Source organism: Vipera berus (genome assembly GCF_964194415.1).
Source record: "Vipera berus genome assembly, chromosome: 1".
Classification (NCBI taxonomy): domain Eukaryota; kingdom Metazoa; phylum Chordata; class Lepidosauria; order Squamata; family Viperidae; genus Vipera; species Vipera berus.
In genome coordinates, this window is record NC_138202.1 from 177,860,921 (window position 1) to 177,874,334 (window position 13,414).

Consider the following 13,414-nt stretch of genomic DNA (forward strand, 5'->3'; position numbering starts at 1 on the left):
TTTTTGCTTTATTTCTTTTTTCTGACATCTGTGAGAATCCAACATTCCTGTTGAATGGAATTTCACTCACAAGAACTCCTATTGTTTTAAGACATGTGGGAGGACCTATCTTGTTTGAGAAGTGAATGTCTTGATTAACTAAGAGATGTTTGTGTATAAACTTCTGTGGTGAGCAGGTTTATAAATAATGAATTTCAAGTTCACATTAGAAAACTCAATGTACTGGTTTTGTGTTCTGATAACAATAATGTGTCAGTTAAAATAGTGACTAATAGACTCATTGGTAAATCTGTTGTTTACTGCATGGAAAAGAAAATGCAAAATCAAATCTTTAGAAAGATGCACACTAAATTCTCTTTAGTAGCCCCAATATGATATGCATCAGAGGACTGCAAGAAGGTGACAGACTCACTAATTCATTTGTAACTGTATCAGCAGCTCCTTGGGCAGTCTGAGCTTTCCGAGTTGTCACAGGAAGAACATTCTTTGTTGTGCTTTTTTGATGACGTTTTTGATGTTAGGTATCCATTTGAAATCTTGAGATATTATAGAACCTAGAAACTTGAAGGTCTCTACTGTTGATATTGTGTTGTCTAGTATTGTAAGAGGTGGTAGAATAGTAGGTAGAATAGTAGGGCTTTACCTAAAGCCTCCTCTCATTTCTACAGTTTTGAGTGTTCTGGCTGCACCACAAGGCTAGTTGTTCAACCTCCCGTCTGTATGCAGATTCGTCGTTTGTCTCGAATGAGGCCAGTCACTATTGTATCATCTGCAAAATTCAGTACTTTAACAGATGGATCTTTTGAGATGCAGTCATTGATATATAGAGAGAAGAGAAGTGGAGAGAGCACAAGCCCTGGGGGGCCACTGTGCTAATTATACAGGTATCTGATGTGATTTTGCCTGGCTTACTAAAAAAAGATATGCTTAAAAGATATTTTGAAAACCTCTGTAAACATACAAGTAAGCTGTCAAGTCTTTTTAATTAGTATATATTGCCATTATGGGATCTGACTTTGATTTATAAAGGCTATTTTAAATAGTGAAACCAAAGATAAAGCTTCTTTGGAGTATTAGCTGCTTTCACTTACTTTACATTGAAGTAGCATGAGGAAAACTTGTTTTGTAGCAGTTTACTACATATGTAGAATATATAAGCAGTTATTGACTGATTACACTTCTTTGAAAACAAAAAAAAGCCTTCTAGCACATAATATCATGGACCATCAGAATCTAGGACAAAATCATTATTTTTTAAAGGGACAGTAGAAAAAACTATTTACAGAAGAATTTAAAAAATAATTTAATAGTACTAAGCATAATTCTTTGGTATTTTCTTAAGAAAACTGTAGAAATTAAGATATCTCCCCTATCCCTCCAATCTCTCTCACTTTTTTAATTATCTAGTATGTTCATAAGAAGTAAAATACACATTTTTAAAATAACAGTACTTGATTTGATGAATTTAATTGCATGCAGGTTTTGGCTGTATATGTTGAAACCACTTTTCCTCCTTCATTTCCAGCTCTAGGGATTAAGAAAAAAAGGCGTATTTTTAAAGCAGTAACATCATGTAATTTTGTACACATACACTTACTTAGAACGAGATTAATAGGATTCTTTTTGCTTTTCCAAACTAATTGAAAGCTAAATGTTTGAAATCAGCTGATAGAAACTAATTGCCTTGATTTACAATTATATAAATATTTAAACTCTAATATTTCTCTTTCCACTTAAAGGAGTTTAGTTGTCTGGTTCATGTTAAAATGTTGTATTTGGGGGTGTTATCATTTATGATCTTTCATTTGCATGTAGCTTTTATCTTTTCTAATGGATGAACAGAGACACCTCCACTTCCATACTAATGGTAACCCAGCATCTTCTGTTGTCACAATTCCTGTTATCTGAGCCCATATCTATCTGCCATTCTCCTGCATTAAAAAATCTTGTCTGCACAGGACTTACTCTCCTGTTGACTTTAATAAAATGGAATCCAGGAGGACAAGCCTCCAAATTAGGTTAGAAGATCATGTAGATACCCTGTCTTGGTCAGCCTCTCCAAATGTGGAGGTAGGAATCAAATTTGTCATTTTTCTCTCGATTTACCAGGGTTTTTGATAGTAAATTCTGAGATTAACCCATTTTTGGTATTTGAAGTTTATTTATTTATCTATTAAATTTATATGCTGTTCATCTTGGAGTTCATGATGACACCGGGTGGAATAAAACATTAGGCACTCAGGTTGGGCATGAAGAATACTGGAAAGATACAGTTTCTGTTTCCTTAACAGAATCCACATTACGGAAGGTGGGAAAAATTGGCCCATATGGGAAAGGTTGTTTTTAAGATATAATATGGTCCTATAAGCCTAAGGAAGCCTTAAGTATCTATTCTATATTAAGTACTCCCTCCCCTCCCCACACAGGTGCAGCTTACATTTAGAATTTCGTGTTCACCATTGGTTTGACAGCATATGTAGAAAAATAATTATTTGGAACACACTTAGCTTCCATAATGTTCTGTGAGTGAATATACTTTGCTCTCTTCTGCTTGCAACCCTGGTGCACTTTCCAATCTGTTCCTGAGATCCCCTAATCCTCCAGAGCAGATGTGGAATCATGGAGGGGTTTGTTTTACTGGCACCTGCCTTTGCATTAGCAAATAGATACACTTGGAAACAATTCAGAGAGGGTTTTTCATTCTCTCTAGATTGATTGAAAACACCCTGAAGTTTGTAACTCATGTTGGAAATCAGTAAAGCTTTAGCTGGTGAAAACATTAAAAAAAACCAATACTTTCCCCAGCATATCAGTGCTTTGGCTAGGATACTGGCATGTAAATGGTTTCATTCATTTTTGCAGTAAATATACTTCCATAGTATCTTGCAATTACTAACATTTTAATTGGATTGTCCTAATAATTAGAGATTAATTGCTTCATATTTTAAAGACACTGTGTGCTTTAAAATTCATTATTTCAAAATAATCTAGCTTCCATGCAAAATCTTCATGATTATTTCATTTAATAAATGAATTCTTATATTCCATCATATATTGAATTAATATTATTTATATTACTTTTGTTACCGACCAGCAGAAAGATCCAGACTACAGCAGTTAGAGTTTATGTTTTAATTCCTTTTTTTGCTTATATTAATTGTAAGCTAATTTGGGGTACTACCCCTTGTCAGAGAAGAGAAAAATGAATAATAGCATGGACTGTATGAATTCCTTAGCTCTAACTTCCCTAGTTTGCATACAGAACAATATATTTTGATGCTATTAATATACCTTTACGTGATTGAAGAATCAATTTCTGTCTTTTATATCAGAAGAATAGGATTACTGGACTTTCAATTCCAGGCAACATGTCCAGTTTTAAGAAGTGTTAAGGAGTTGAGTTTTAGCATTATTTGTGTCACTGGTTACTCTTCCCCTGTAACAATTCTTTCAATTAGATTTGCAGCAAAAAATATGAAATATTATTTGGATCAGTTCCTTGTTTCTTTTAATGCATTATATATGATTAAAAAATAATTGTTTGCTCTTAATAAATGTTGTAACTTGAATTGTGTGAGAACATTTTTCAGTATTTGATTTTTTAATCAATACTGTTTTCATATATGTCGGTGTGATCTGTTCCTCTGTCTCTTGTGTCTGGGGTATGTGTATATCTTTTAGTGCTCTATTTTAGAAATGTTAATGTATCTTTCTCTGTGTCTTGTGACATCATTTCACAGATTACCTAGTTTCAAACATTTCAGGGTGCTGGTCTTGAGACCCATGCATCTTAACAGTGTCCACTGTTGTATCTTGTGACCCTAACATCTATGAGTGATTTTAGGGAGCAGTGTTTTGTCTGTAGTAATGCTATGTCTATGAAGTTCCTTTCTTGGGGAGAATTGTGTATTGTTTGATGTAAAAACCAGGTCAGTTTGGGTTTGTTAACTGTTTCTCTCTTATCCTATTTATTTATTTTATTTATTTATTTGCCTGTTCTAATCTGATTTTGCTCCTATCTTGATGAATGGGGACCCTTTCTTTCCTTTGTGGAGTGGTATTCAATGATTTTACTAGTTGCTTGATTGTAAGATAACATAAAAATCACATGTTGTTTAAGAGTACCTCCTGAGTTTGGGGGAAGAGTAACAGAAAAGAAGGGGAAGATAGAAAACTCCAATGAGCTTATGACAGTATGCCTCCTTAGAGTAATCCTATTCTCACTCTGAATGCTTTATAAAATATTGCTTTATTTTACAGTTGATTGCCGTCTATGACGAACAAGAAGCATTCCCCAAATCTGATGACACCAGCGGTAGCTTAACAGAAGTCAACAGCCCAGATGCCTTTGAGACTGATGTAGCTGCCCAGCTAGCGGCATTTCAACCTATTGGTGGAGAGATTGAAGTGACATCCTCTGCTCTGAAATTAGGTAGGTACTTACATTTTTAAAGAATGGATTATAACATAAGAATGTCCCTTGCAATTTTCTTGAGTCATCTGTCTTCCCAAGGATTTATATGCACTAATAAAATATTCTTAAATAGGCTCCCTTCCTCTTGGTAAAAGTGTGCAAAATCAGTTTCCCCACATTAATATCATTGCCCAGTGCCTCTGTTGAAGGAAGAGGACTTATTTGGTAATTGTCCTGCAGTTATTTCTAACTCTACATTTCTTTTAGTTTAGATACTGGGCATAGCTTTCCATTTTGTAATCCAGATAATTTAAAAACTTTGACTTCCAGTTACACTTTTATTGATAGGTTCTGTAAGGATTTATTTTTTTTTGTTTGGTATCAAAGCAGTTTATAAAAAAATTAAAATAATGATAAAAAGTAGTATATTAATTGTTTAATTAAGTAAAAGATATTGAAGCCATTGAAACCTTTTCTATAAACTTTAAATTTGTCTATTTTTTTTGTCACATTTTACTGCCTTGCTTTTCAAAGGGAAAGTTGCATTACAGTACGTCACCTTTGATTTGCATTACAGTACAGCCTTTGATTTCAATAGCCAATCACAATCAACTTGTACCATATAAATACAATATGTAAAACAGAATATCAAAAACGATCTTTTTACAAAATTGGTACATATTAAACTCTGAATGGTTTTGTTGCAGATAGTGGACTTTTTTACCCTTTACATTGCATTTTTCTTAAATCTTCCTTATTTGGAAGCTAATATGCATTGAATGGGATGAAATTACATTCTGAGAGATTCAGATACTGACAGTATCCAAAGAAAAATCCAGTTTGTCAACCAGGGACATGGGCAGAGACATCCAAAATACAATGAAAGCAAATGATGAAGAGTCAGTCAGGAGTAGGACTTTTCCATTTGCGGGTGGGATTTTTTTATTTTTTATTTTAAAAAAAGAAGGATTTGCTTTTGCTCTTCTGAGAGTTGGCTGAAAACTAAGAAAAGAAGTCCAGACTTGCAGAAATCTGGCTTGCAGATCAGGGCATTATCGGCAAATTAGACATCAATGAAGTTTTGATAGATACAGCGTACATTTTATTTTATTTTATGACTGAGATCTCTTAGCCTTTGGACATATTCAGAGATTCTGGGCTAAGGAAACAACTCAGTCTCTTCAGAAGCAGTTATTTTGCCTTTTGATCCCTTTTTTTGGTTTCTGATCCTGATATACAAAGTAAAGTCTTATATTCTTAAAGTCTCAGTGGCCTTCATTCTGGGGAAAGGGACTGTTGAGTACATGGCTTCCCATCTAGTCAACTATGGAAAGAAGAAAGAAAGATTTTTTTTTAATCCCATTTATATCCCGCCCTTCTCCGAAGACTCAGGGCGGCTTACAATTTAAAGCACAAATCAATGTGCTTAGCAGTAGTCTTCATTCTATGTATATGCCTGCCTATTAGGGCTTTCGGGGCCCCCCAAGCGGCATTTTTACAAAGTCAGCTTATTGCCCCCAACAATCTGGGTCCTCATTTTACCTACCTCGGAAGGATGGAAGGCTGAGTCAACCTTGAGCCTGGTGGGATGCGAACCTGCACTAATTGCAGGCAGCTGGTGTTACTTAAGGAGGCATTAGCCCACTGCTCCACCAAGGCTAATGACCTTTGTAGAAGAAGACTACAAAGAGGAGATAAAGGGTTGGTACCATCACCACCATATTAGCTCTTCTCAGGAGTATTGAGATATAGGTTCAGGATTTAGAACCCTTTTCATGGTAGCCAGAAATTCCCAGTTCACTCTGTTCATGTGGGTACATCCCATTACATAATAACATGTGGCAGACTCGGTGCAATCCAGCAGTGCTTACTGTTTAGTTGATAAATGATAAAAGTGGCCATAAAAAAACCTCAATTTAAGTAATTTAACCTTGAGAAACAACACTTTAGGATTTGTTCCATATTTCATATGAAATTTAATTATTGTGAAGACTAAGGAAGTATTCTGTAGCATTTTCACAATAATAGAAGTCTAAAATTTCAGGCTGTTTAATGCATGTAGTCCATTCCTTTTTAGTTGCTTCAAAGGCTAATGTCTAGAACAGAGCTCCATAACCTTTCCGGCTTGGCAGCCTGGAAGGAAAGGGAGCAGCAGGGAAATTTGTGTGTGTGAAGCCTCCACGTGCATGCACAAATAGGTGTGCGCTCAATGGCAGCACTAGTGTGTGTGCACATACGCAACTGGATCACACACACAGCGTGTGCACTGGCGCCTGTGCGTATGCCCAAGTGGGCTGCTGGAGCCCACGTGCATGCACAAATGGGGCCATTAGTGCCTGCGTGGCAGTGCTACTGTGAGGGGGGGGGCTCGCCAGCTATTCCCGGGCCTGGTGGCCAACATGCCATACGTTAGGGACCCCTGGTTTAGAATAATCATTTTTAACTATTCATCACTGCCCATTATTTCAGTTTGTCTCCTTTGTCCTTGACTTACTTTATTGTGCTTGTATATGTCAACATAAATATTGTGAGTCAAGGATATCTCCCAGTCTATTAAATATTTCTGGCAATAATAGCTTAAAATGAACACTAACAGGCATTTCACAAACTGCTTTTGATATCAATTATAGAGTAATATAATTGGCTCTTAGATAGAAATGAAGTAGTATCAAAGTGAACACTCAAGGTTTAAACATGAATTGTCATTTGATATGGAATCATAAGTTAGATCATACTCATAAAATTACACTTCAAAGTGTATGCCCTTCCTTGGTCTTTCTCTTCGTGTTTTGTTATTATTGTTTCCTTAAAACATGCTACATGCAAGCAATCTGTAATGCTGCTTAACTGCTCCTTTCATCAGCAAGGTCTTTGGTGGCAATTATCTTATATTTTAGTAGCTTCTTAATTAGCTAATCAGTGGGATATTCAGTAGAGATGCTCTAGTAGTAAAGGTCTGCTGTCCTTAGAAATCCCACTTACTGATTATTTGGGATTTTTTAAATTCATATTCTGGTACCTTCCTTTTAAATTCTTCCATGCTTTTCTAATCTTTCCCTTTTAAAAGTTGTGTATATTTTTTAAATCTTTCCTTTGCAATAGATTTTAGTTCTTTAACCTTTTTAAATTGCAGGTTCAGTTCTTGGCATTGTCCTATGTTTTACTATATTTTTAAATTATTATTTTATTGGAAGCTTTAAAAATAAGACTAAACATTGATACAAACTAAAATATAGTAAGAAGGGAAAAAGAGGAAGAGGTAAAAGAGAAACCTGATGTGCAAAAAGAAAACAAGAATACAAAGAAAAAACATATTCTGATTTTCTTTACAGCAGTTATTAATACAATTGTAGATTTAATGTATCTCTTTCTCTAAAGTTATATTGTGACTCTCTTCTTTCTATAAACTATCCTATCTAATTGTCAAAACAATAGATCATAAGTTCATTTTTTTCTGTTTTATGCACAAATTCTTAAGCAGTTTCTGTGTTGTTGTTGTTAGTTGCGAAGTCATGTCCGACCCATCGCGACCCTATGGACAACGTTCCTCCAGGCCTTCCTGTCCTCTACCATCTTCTGGAATCCATTTAGGCTCACGCCTACTGCTTCAGTGACTCCATCCAGCCACCTCATTCTCTGTCGTCCCATTCTTCTATTGCCCTCAATCTTTCCCAGCATTAGGCTCTTCTCCAGTGAGTCCTTCCTTCTCATTAGGTGGCCAAAGTATTTGAGTTTCAACTTCAGGATCTGGCCTTCTAAAGAGCAGTCAGAGTTGATCTCCTCTAGGACTGACTGATTTGATCACCTTGCAGTCCAAGGGACTTGTAGGAGTCTTCTCCAGCACCATAGTTCAAAGGCCATAATTCTTTGGCGCTCAGCCTTTCTTATGGTCCAACTTTCACAGCCATACATTGCAACTGGCAAGACCATAGCCTTGACTATACGCACTTTTGTTGGCAGGGTGATGTCTCTGCTTTTTAGTGTGCTGTCTAGATTTGCCATGGCTTTCCTCCCGAGGAGCAAGCGTCTTTTAATTTCTTGGCTGCAGTCCCCGTCTGGGGTGATCTTGGAGCCCAGGAAAATAAAATCTGCCATGATCTTGGTTTTCTTAATGTTAAGTTTCAAAAGCAGTTTCTAGTCAGTGATAAACATAGGTATTATCAACTTGACCATTTCAGCAAGGTCTGCTGCATCTTCTTCACCAACCATTTCTGTTGTAGGTATTGCCAGATCTTTCCATCTTTGCACATAACAGTAATCTCACTGCAGTTAACAACAACAAAAATGAAGTTCTATGACATTTTTTCCAACTATTTATCCATCAGTCCCAAGAGTAAAACTTCTGGTTTCAGTTCTATATTAATGCTTAAAATCCTCTGAATCAGTACATGTTTTACTGTACTCTAACAAGTTATTGTTTTATACAATACAATTGTTTTGGATATGTAGAGATCTTTCTTTCCTGGAAAATATAAAAATATAAGAAATAATTATTTTCTGCCTCTTGTTTAACCTGTTGTTTAGCACATATTCTTCGTGAGGCTGTCTTGAAAAAGAAGTTGAGAGACAAGTTTTAAAATCATATTTTGAAAAACTGCCACGCATGTACACCATGACAAAGTTCTTTTAAAATGTTTACAACAACCAGACTGATGTTCATGAGCTGGCTTCTTTATGTTTCAGTTATTGCTGTATATTTATTTGTTAACTGCTGCTTCATTTATATTACAGCTCGATTTCAGACATATGAAAATCATCCCCACAACTTTCTATCACAGCTTCCTCATGTTGACAAGGATAGGATTTTAAGTGGATGGGAGAGACCATACTTGTCCTAGTCTCCCTCCCATACTCGGAGGTTTCAAAGACCTGAATAGAACTTGCCTTGGAATGGTGTGTGGGAAACAAGGATTATAGTTGCTGATATGAATAAATGTTAAGCTTCAAAAAAGGAAATTGTACCTCTTAGATTGATGACATATTTTTATGTCAGCCTTTTCAAAGCCACAATTTCTTTTAAAATAAATTTCAGTGTCTATCTAGTGCAAAAAAAGCTACCGGTATATTCTTTCAAAGGAATGTAAATGGGAAAAAGCTCTAAAGTCAAGTAATACTACTATTCAGTATATAATACATCAGGCTAGCAGAACTTGTAGAAGGAAAAGGACCACAGTAACAAATTAAAATTCTCTTCTTCTCTGCGGAGCTCCGGGAGATGAAGCGTCGGAGACGGGGCCTAGAGAGCGGTTGCAGGTCCAGCCGATCCGAATCCGACCGATTGCGACTAAGAGCCTACATTAGGTCTTATCTCGCTGCGATAAGGGAGGAGAGGTCTAACCACTTCGCCACCCTTATCGCGTCCGCAGATAATCGCCCGGCCGCCCTGTTTAGGGTGACTCGCTCCCTCCTAAATCAGGAGGTGAGGGAGGATCCCTTGCAGGGTCGTGCCGAGGAGTTTAACCAGCATCTGTCGGACAAAATCGCTCGGATTCGGACCGGTCTGGACTCTGACTGGGCAGAGTCTGGCGATCAGGACACGGGCAGTCTTGTCGATACCACCTGGGATGAGTTTGATTCTGTGACTCCGGAGGAAGTGGACAGGATCATGGGGAGGCTGAGCACCACCACATGTTTATTGGACCCATGCCCTTCCTGGCTGGTCTATGCAGCCCGGGAGAGGACACGCAGCTGGTTCCAGGCAGTTATATCGGCTTCTCTGAGTGAGGGTAGCTTCCCCGCCGTCTTGAAAGAGGCGGTGGTGAGGCCTCTCCTCAAGAAGCCTGCCTTGGACCCAGCTGTATTGAACAACTTTCGTCCGGTCTCCAACCTTCGCTTTCTTGCGAAGGTTGTTGAGAGTGTGGTGGCACATCAGCTCCCTCTGGTCCTGGATGAAGCGGATTATCTAGACCCGTACCAATCGGGTTTCAGGCCCGGGCACAGCACGGAGACGGCATTGGTCGCGCTGGTGAATGATCTCTGGAGGGCTCGGGACAGGGGATATTCCTCTGTTCTAGTCCTATTAGACCTCTCGGCGGCTTTCAATACCATCGACCATGGTATCCTGCTGCGGCGTCTCAGGGGACTGGGAGTGGGAGGCACAGTCTTACAGTGGTTCTCCTCCTATCTCCAGGGACGTTCGCAGTCGGTGTTGGCAGGAGGGCAGAGGTCGACCGCGAGGTCTCTCGTTTGTGGAGTTCCTCAGGAGTCAGTCCTCTCGCCTCTCCTGTTCAACATCTACATGAAACCGCTGGGTGAGATCATTTGTGGTTTTGGAGTTGGGTATCATCAGTACGCTGATGATACCCAACTTTTCCTTTCGACCCCAAACCACCCCAGTGATGCCCTCAACGTGATGTCCCGTTGCCTGGAGGCGGTTCGGGTCTGGATGGGGAGGAACAGACTTCAACTCAACCCCGACAAGACTGAGTGGCTTTGCATACCTTCATCCCGGGTTTATTCGGACATTCCACCTCTTGCTATGGGGGGTGAGGTGTTACCCCCCGTAGATAGGGCTCGCAACTTGGGAGTCCTCCTAGATTCACGGCTCACCTTGGAAGACCATATAGGAGCTGTGACTAGGGGGGCTTTCGCCCAGGTTCGCCTGGTGCGCCAGTTGCGGCCCTATCTTAGCCGGGATGATTTATGCACGGTCACTCATGCGCTCGTGGCCTCTCGTCTGGACTACAGCAACGCTCTCTACATGGGGCTGCCCTTGAGGACCACCCGGAAGCTCCAACTGGTACAGAATGCAGCCGCGAGAGTTGTGTTGGGAGTCTCCCGATACTCCCACGCTACACCTCTGCTCCGTGAGCTGCATTGGTTGCCAGTTGTCTTCCGGGTGAGATTCAAGGTACTGGTAATGGTGTTCAAAGCCCTCCATGGCATGGGGCCGGAGTACCTTAGGGAACATCTGCTGCCGGCATCAAGCTCCCTGCGCCCTGTGCGTTCCCACAGAGAGGGCCTCCTCAGGGTGCCACCGATCAGAGAATGTCGATTGGTGGCCCCCAGGGGGAGATCCTTCTCTGTGGACGCTCCGGAGCTGTGGAATCAGCTACCGGTAGAGCTCCGGATGGCGCCCGATCTTCGCTCCTTTCGTCGCGATCTCAAGACGTTTTTGTTTGTACAAGCCGGCCTAGCCTGATGGGGATTGGTGGGGTTTTTTATTTTTTGGTTTCTTAATTTTATCTTGGGGTTTTATAATTGTATACCAATTGTTTTAACTTGGGCAATCATTTAATCTCTTTTTAATGTTTGTATTTAGTATTTTACTTTGCCCTGTGAACCGCCCTGAGTCCTCAGGGAGAAGGGCGGTATAGAAATATTATTAAATTAAATTAAATTAAATTATTAAATTAAAATTAATTTTGGGCTACAAAAGAATAACTGGGATACCTATCAGCGATTTGGCAGCCAGCAGAGTGGAAGCAGTTCTGAGCTGGTGGTGGTGGTGAGACCTGAAGGGATGGTAATGGCAGCAGGGGTTCCATCCTGGCGCTGGTGAATTTTTAACAAATGCTGGCAGGCCACACAAGGTTGCTCAGTGGTCCATATGTGGTGCAGACCCAGATCAATGTTTCTAGGTTAGATGGATTTCACTCTAATTAAATAACTCTGCTATTCTTTAATATTATATTTTGAAGAAAGATAATTTCTGGAAAGGAAAGAGGGCATGGGGCTTGATATTTTTCTTTGTGACATCCTTTCACATATTTGTAGTTAATGATAGTGTGATCATTTGGGAAATATGACAGTCAATGTTTTCCCTTTGTTGTAGGTTCTGCAAAACTAACAATTTCTTTTCAAACAAAAGGGGAAATAAATAACTTATCTTCTAATTCCTATCTATCTTTATATCTCTTTCTAAATGCTATTTTCTATATATCTTCCATGAGCATCCTATGAGTTTGTTATTATGAACCCATAAGTAAACTTACAAGATAAACTTAAGTTTATTAGCTCTTGTTTCATTTTTGCTTGTCACTAGTGTTGAAATTTCATGTCCAAAAAGTTTTTACTTGTCATGAATATAATAATGTTGTTGTGATTTTCAGGGCTTTTTTCCTCATAGAACGCTCAGAACGGAGTTCCGGCACCTTTTTTGGATGGAACCTTGTAGGGTAGGCAAGGCGGGTTGTATGACATGTGTGAGTTCCGGCACCTTTTTCTTTTACAGAAAAAGCACTGGTGATTTTGTTGAGGGAATGTAAACTTGCAGAGGTGTCGGCTACTGATTGACAACCCTAATCCTAGCCTATTTGATTGGAAAAAGCACAAGATCTGAACTAAGTGGACATAATCAATTGGTGTATTAAATTCACCGGCAGGCAAAAAGCCTGGATTCGTTTGCTGCAGGGACTTTCAATATCTGGTTGGTAAGGGGGAAAAAATGTTACCAATACTATCTGGTTGCTTCTGCTGCTGGAGAAGTTGGCAAAACTCCATTGGTGGCAGCTCATACTTCTGAATTAGCTCTTCCTTCCCTCCCTCCCAGTGTATGCTGACTCCAGTTCAGCACATTGACCAAGCCTGTTTTGTCCTAGGCATCTTTTGTTTTCCTCATTTGTCACCTGTGACTCTTTCCTCTTCCTTCCCTCCCACACACCCACATCCAAATCTGGAAGGCTTTTCCTTTGTTATCTGGAGTGTGAATGTTTTTGGTCTAATGTAGCAGCCTCCAAATCCAGAGGAATAAGAGAGCCAAGGGCAAGAAGGGAACAACCGGATTGCTCCTTCTATCATCTCATCTCACACTTCTCTTGGGTCCTTCAATCTCCCTTGCTGCAGTTAGTTTCTAATCCCTAGATGACCTCATTACCCTTTTTTGGAACTTGTTTCAAGGTGAAATGATTGGAAACATATTTTATACCTCAAAGGGTCTAAAATTCTGTTCAAAGCAGAATGAAGCACAACAGTGATTTCTGTGATATGTGAACTCTATTTCTGATGCTGCAGTGTAAAGTTATATTTGCTTTAGTTGCATTCACTGTTACTGCTGCCTAA

At 39.2% G+C, this 13,414-nt stretch overlaps 1 protein-coding gene across 4 annotated transcripts in view; it reads left to right on the forward strand.

Annotated features, from left to right (window-relative positions):
• Positions 1–13,414, forward strand: part of PARD3B (par-3 family cell polarity regulator beta) — a 600,416-nt gene that overhangs the window by 112,340 nt on the left and 474,662 nt on the right. For 3 of the 4 annotated variants that reach the window (XM_081312950.1, XM_081312947.1, XM_081312948.1), the window contains exon 3: positions 4,261–4,432. The exons of the other annotated variant lie outside the window; for it this stretch is intronic. In XM_081312950.1, the coding sequence (XP_081169076.1) occupies positions 4,261–4,432 (172 nt within the window). The remainder of the gene's footprint in view (positions 1–4,260; positions 4,433–13,414) is intronic. 4 annotated transcript variants of the gene reach the window in all.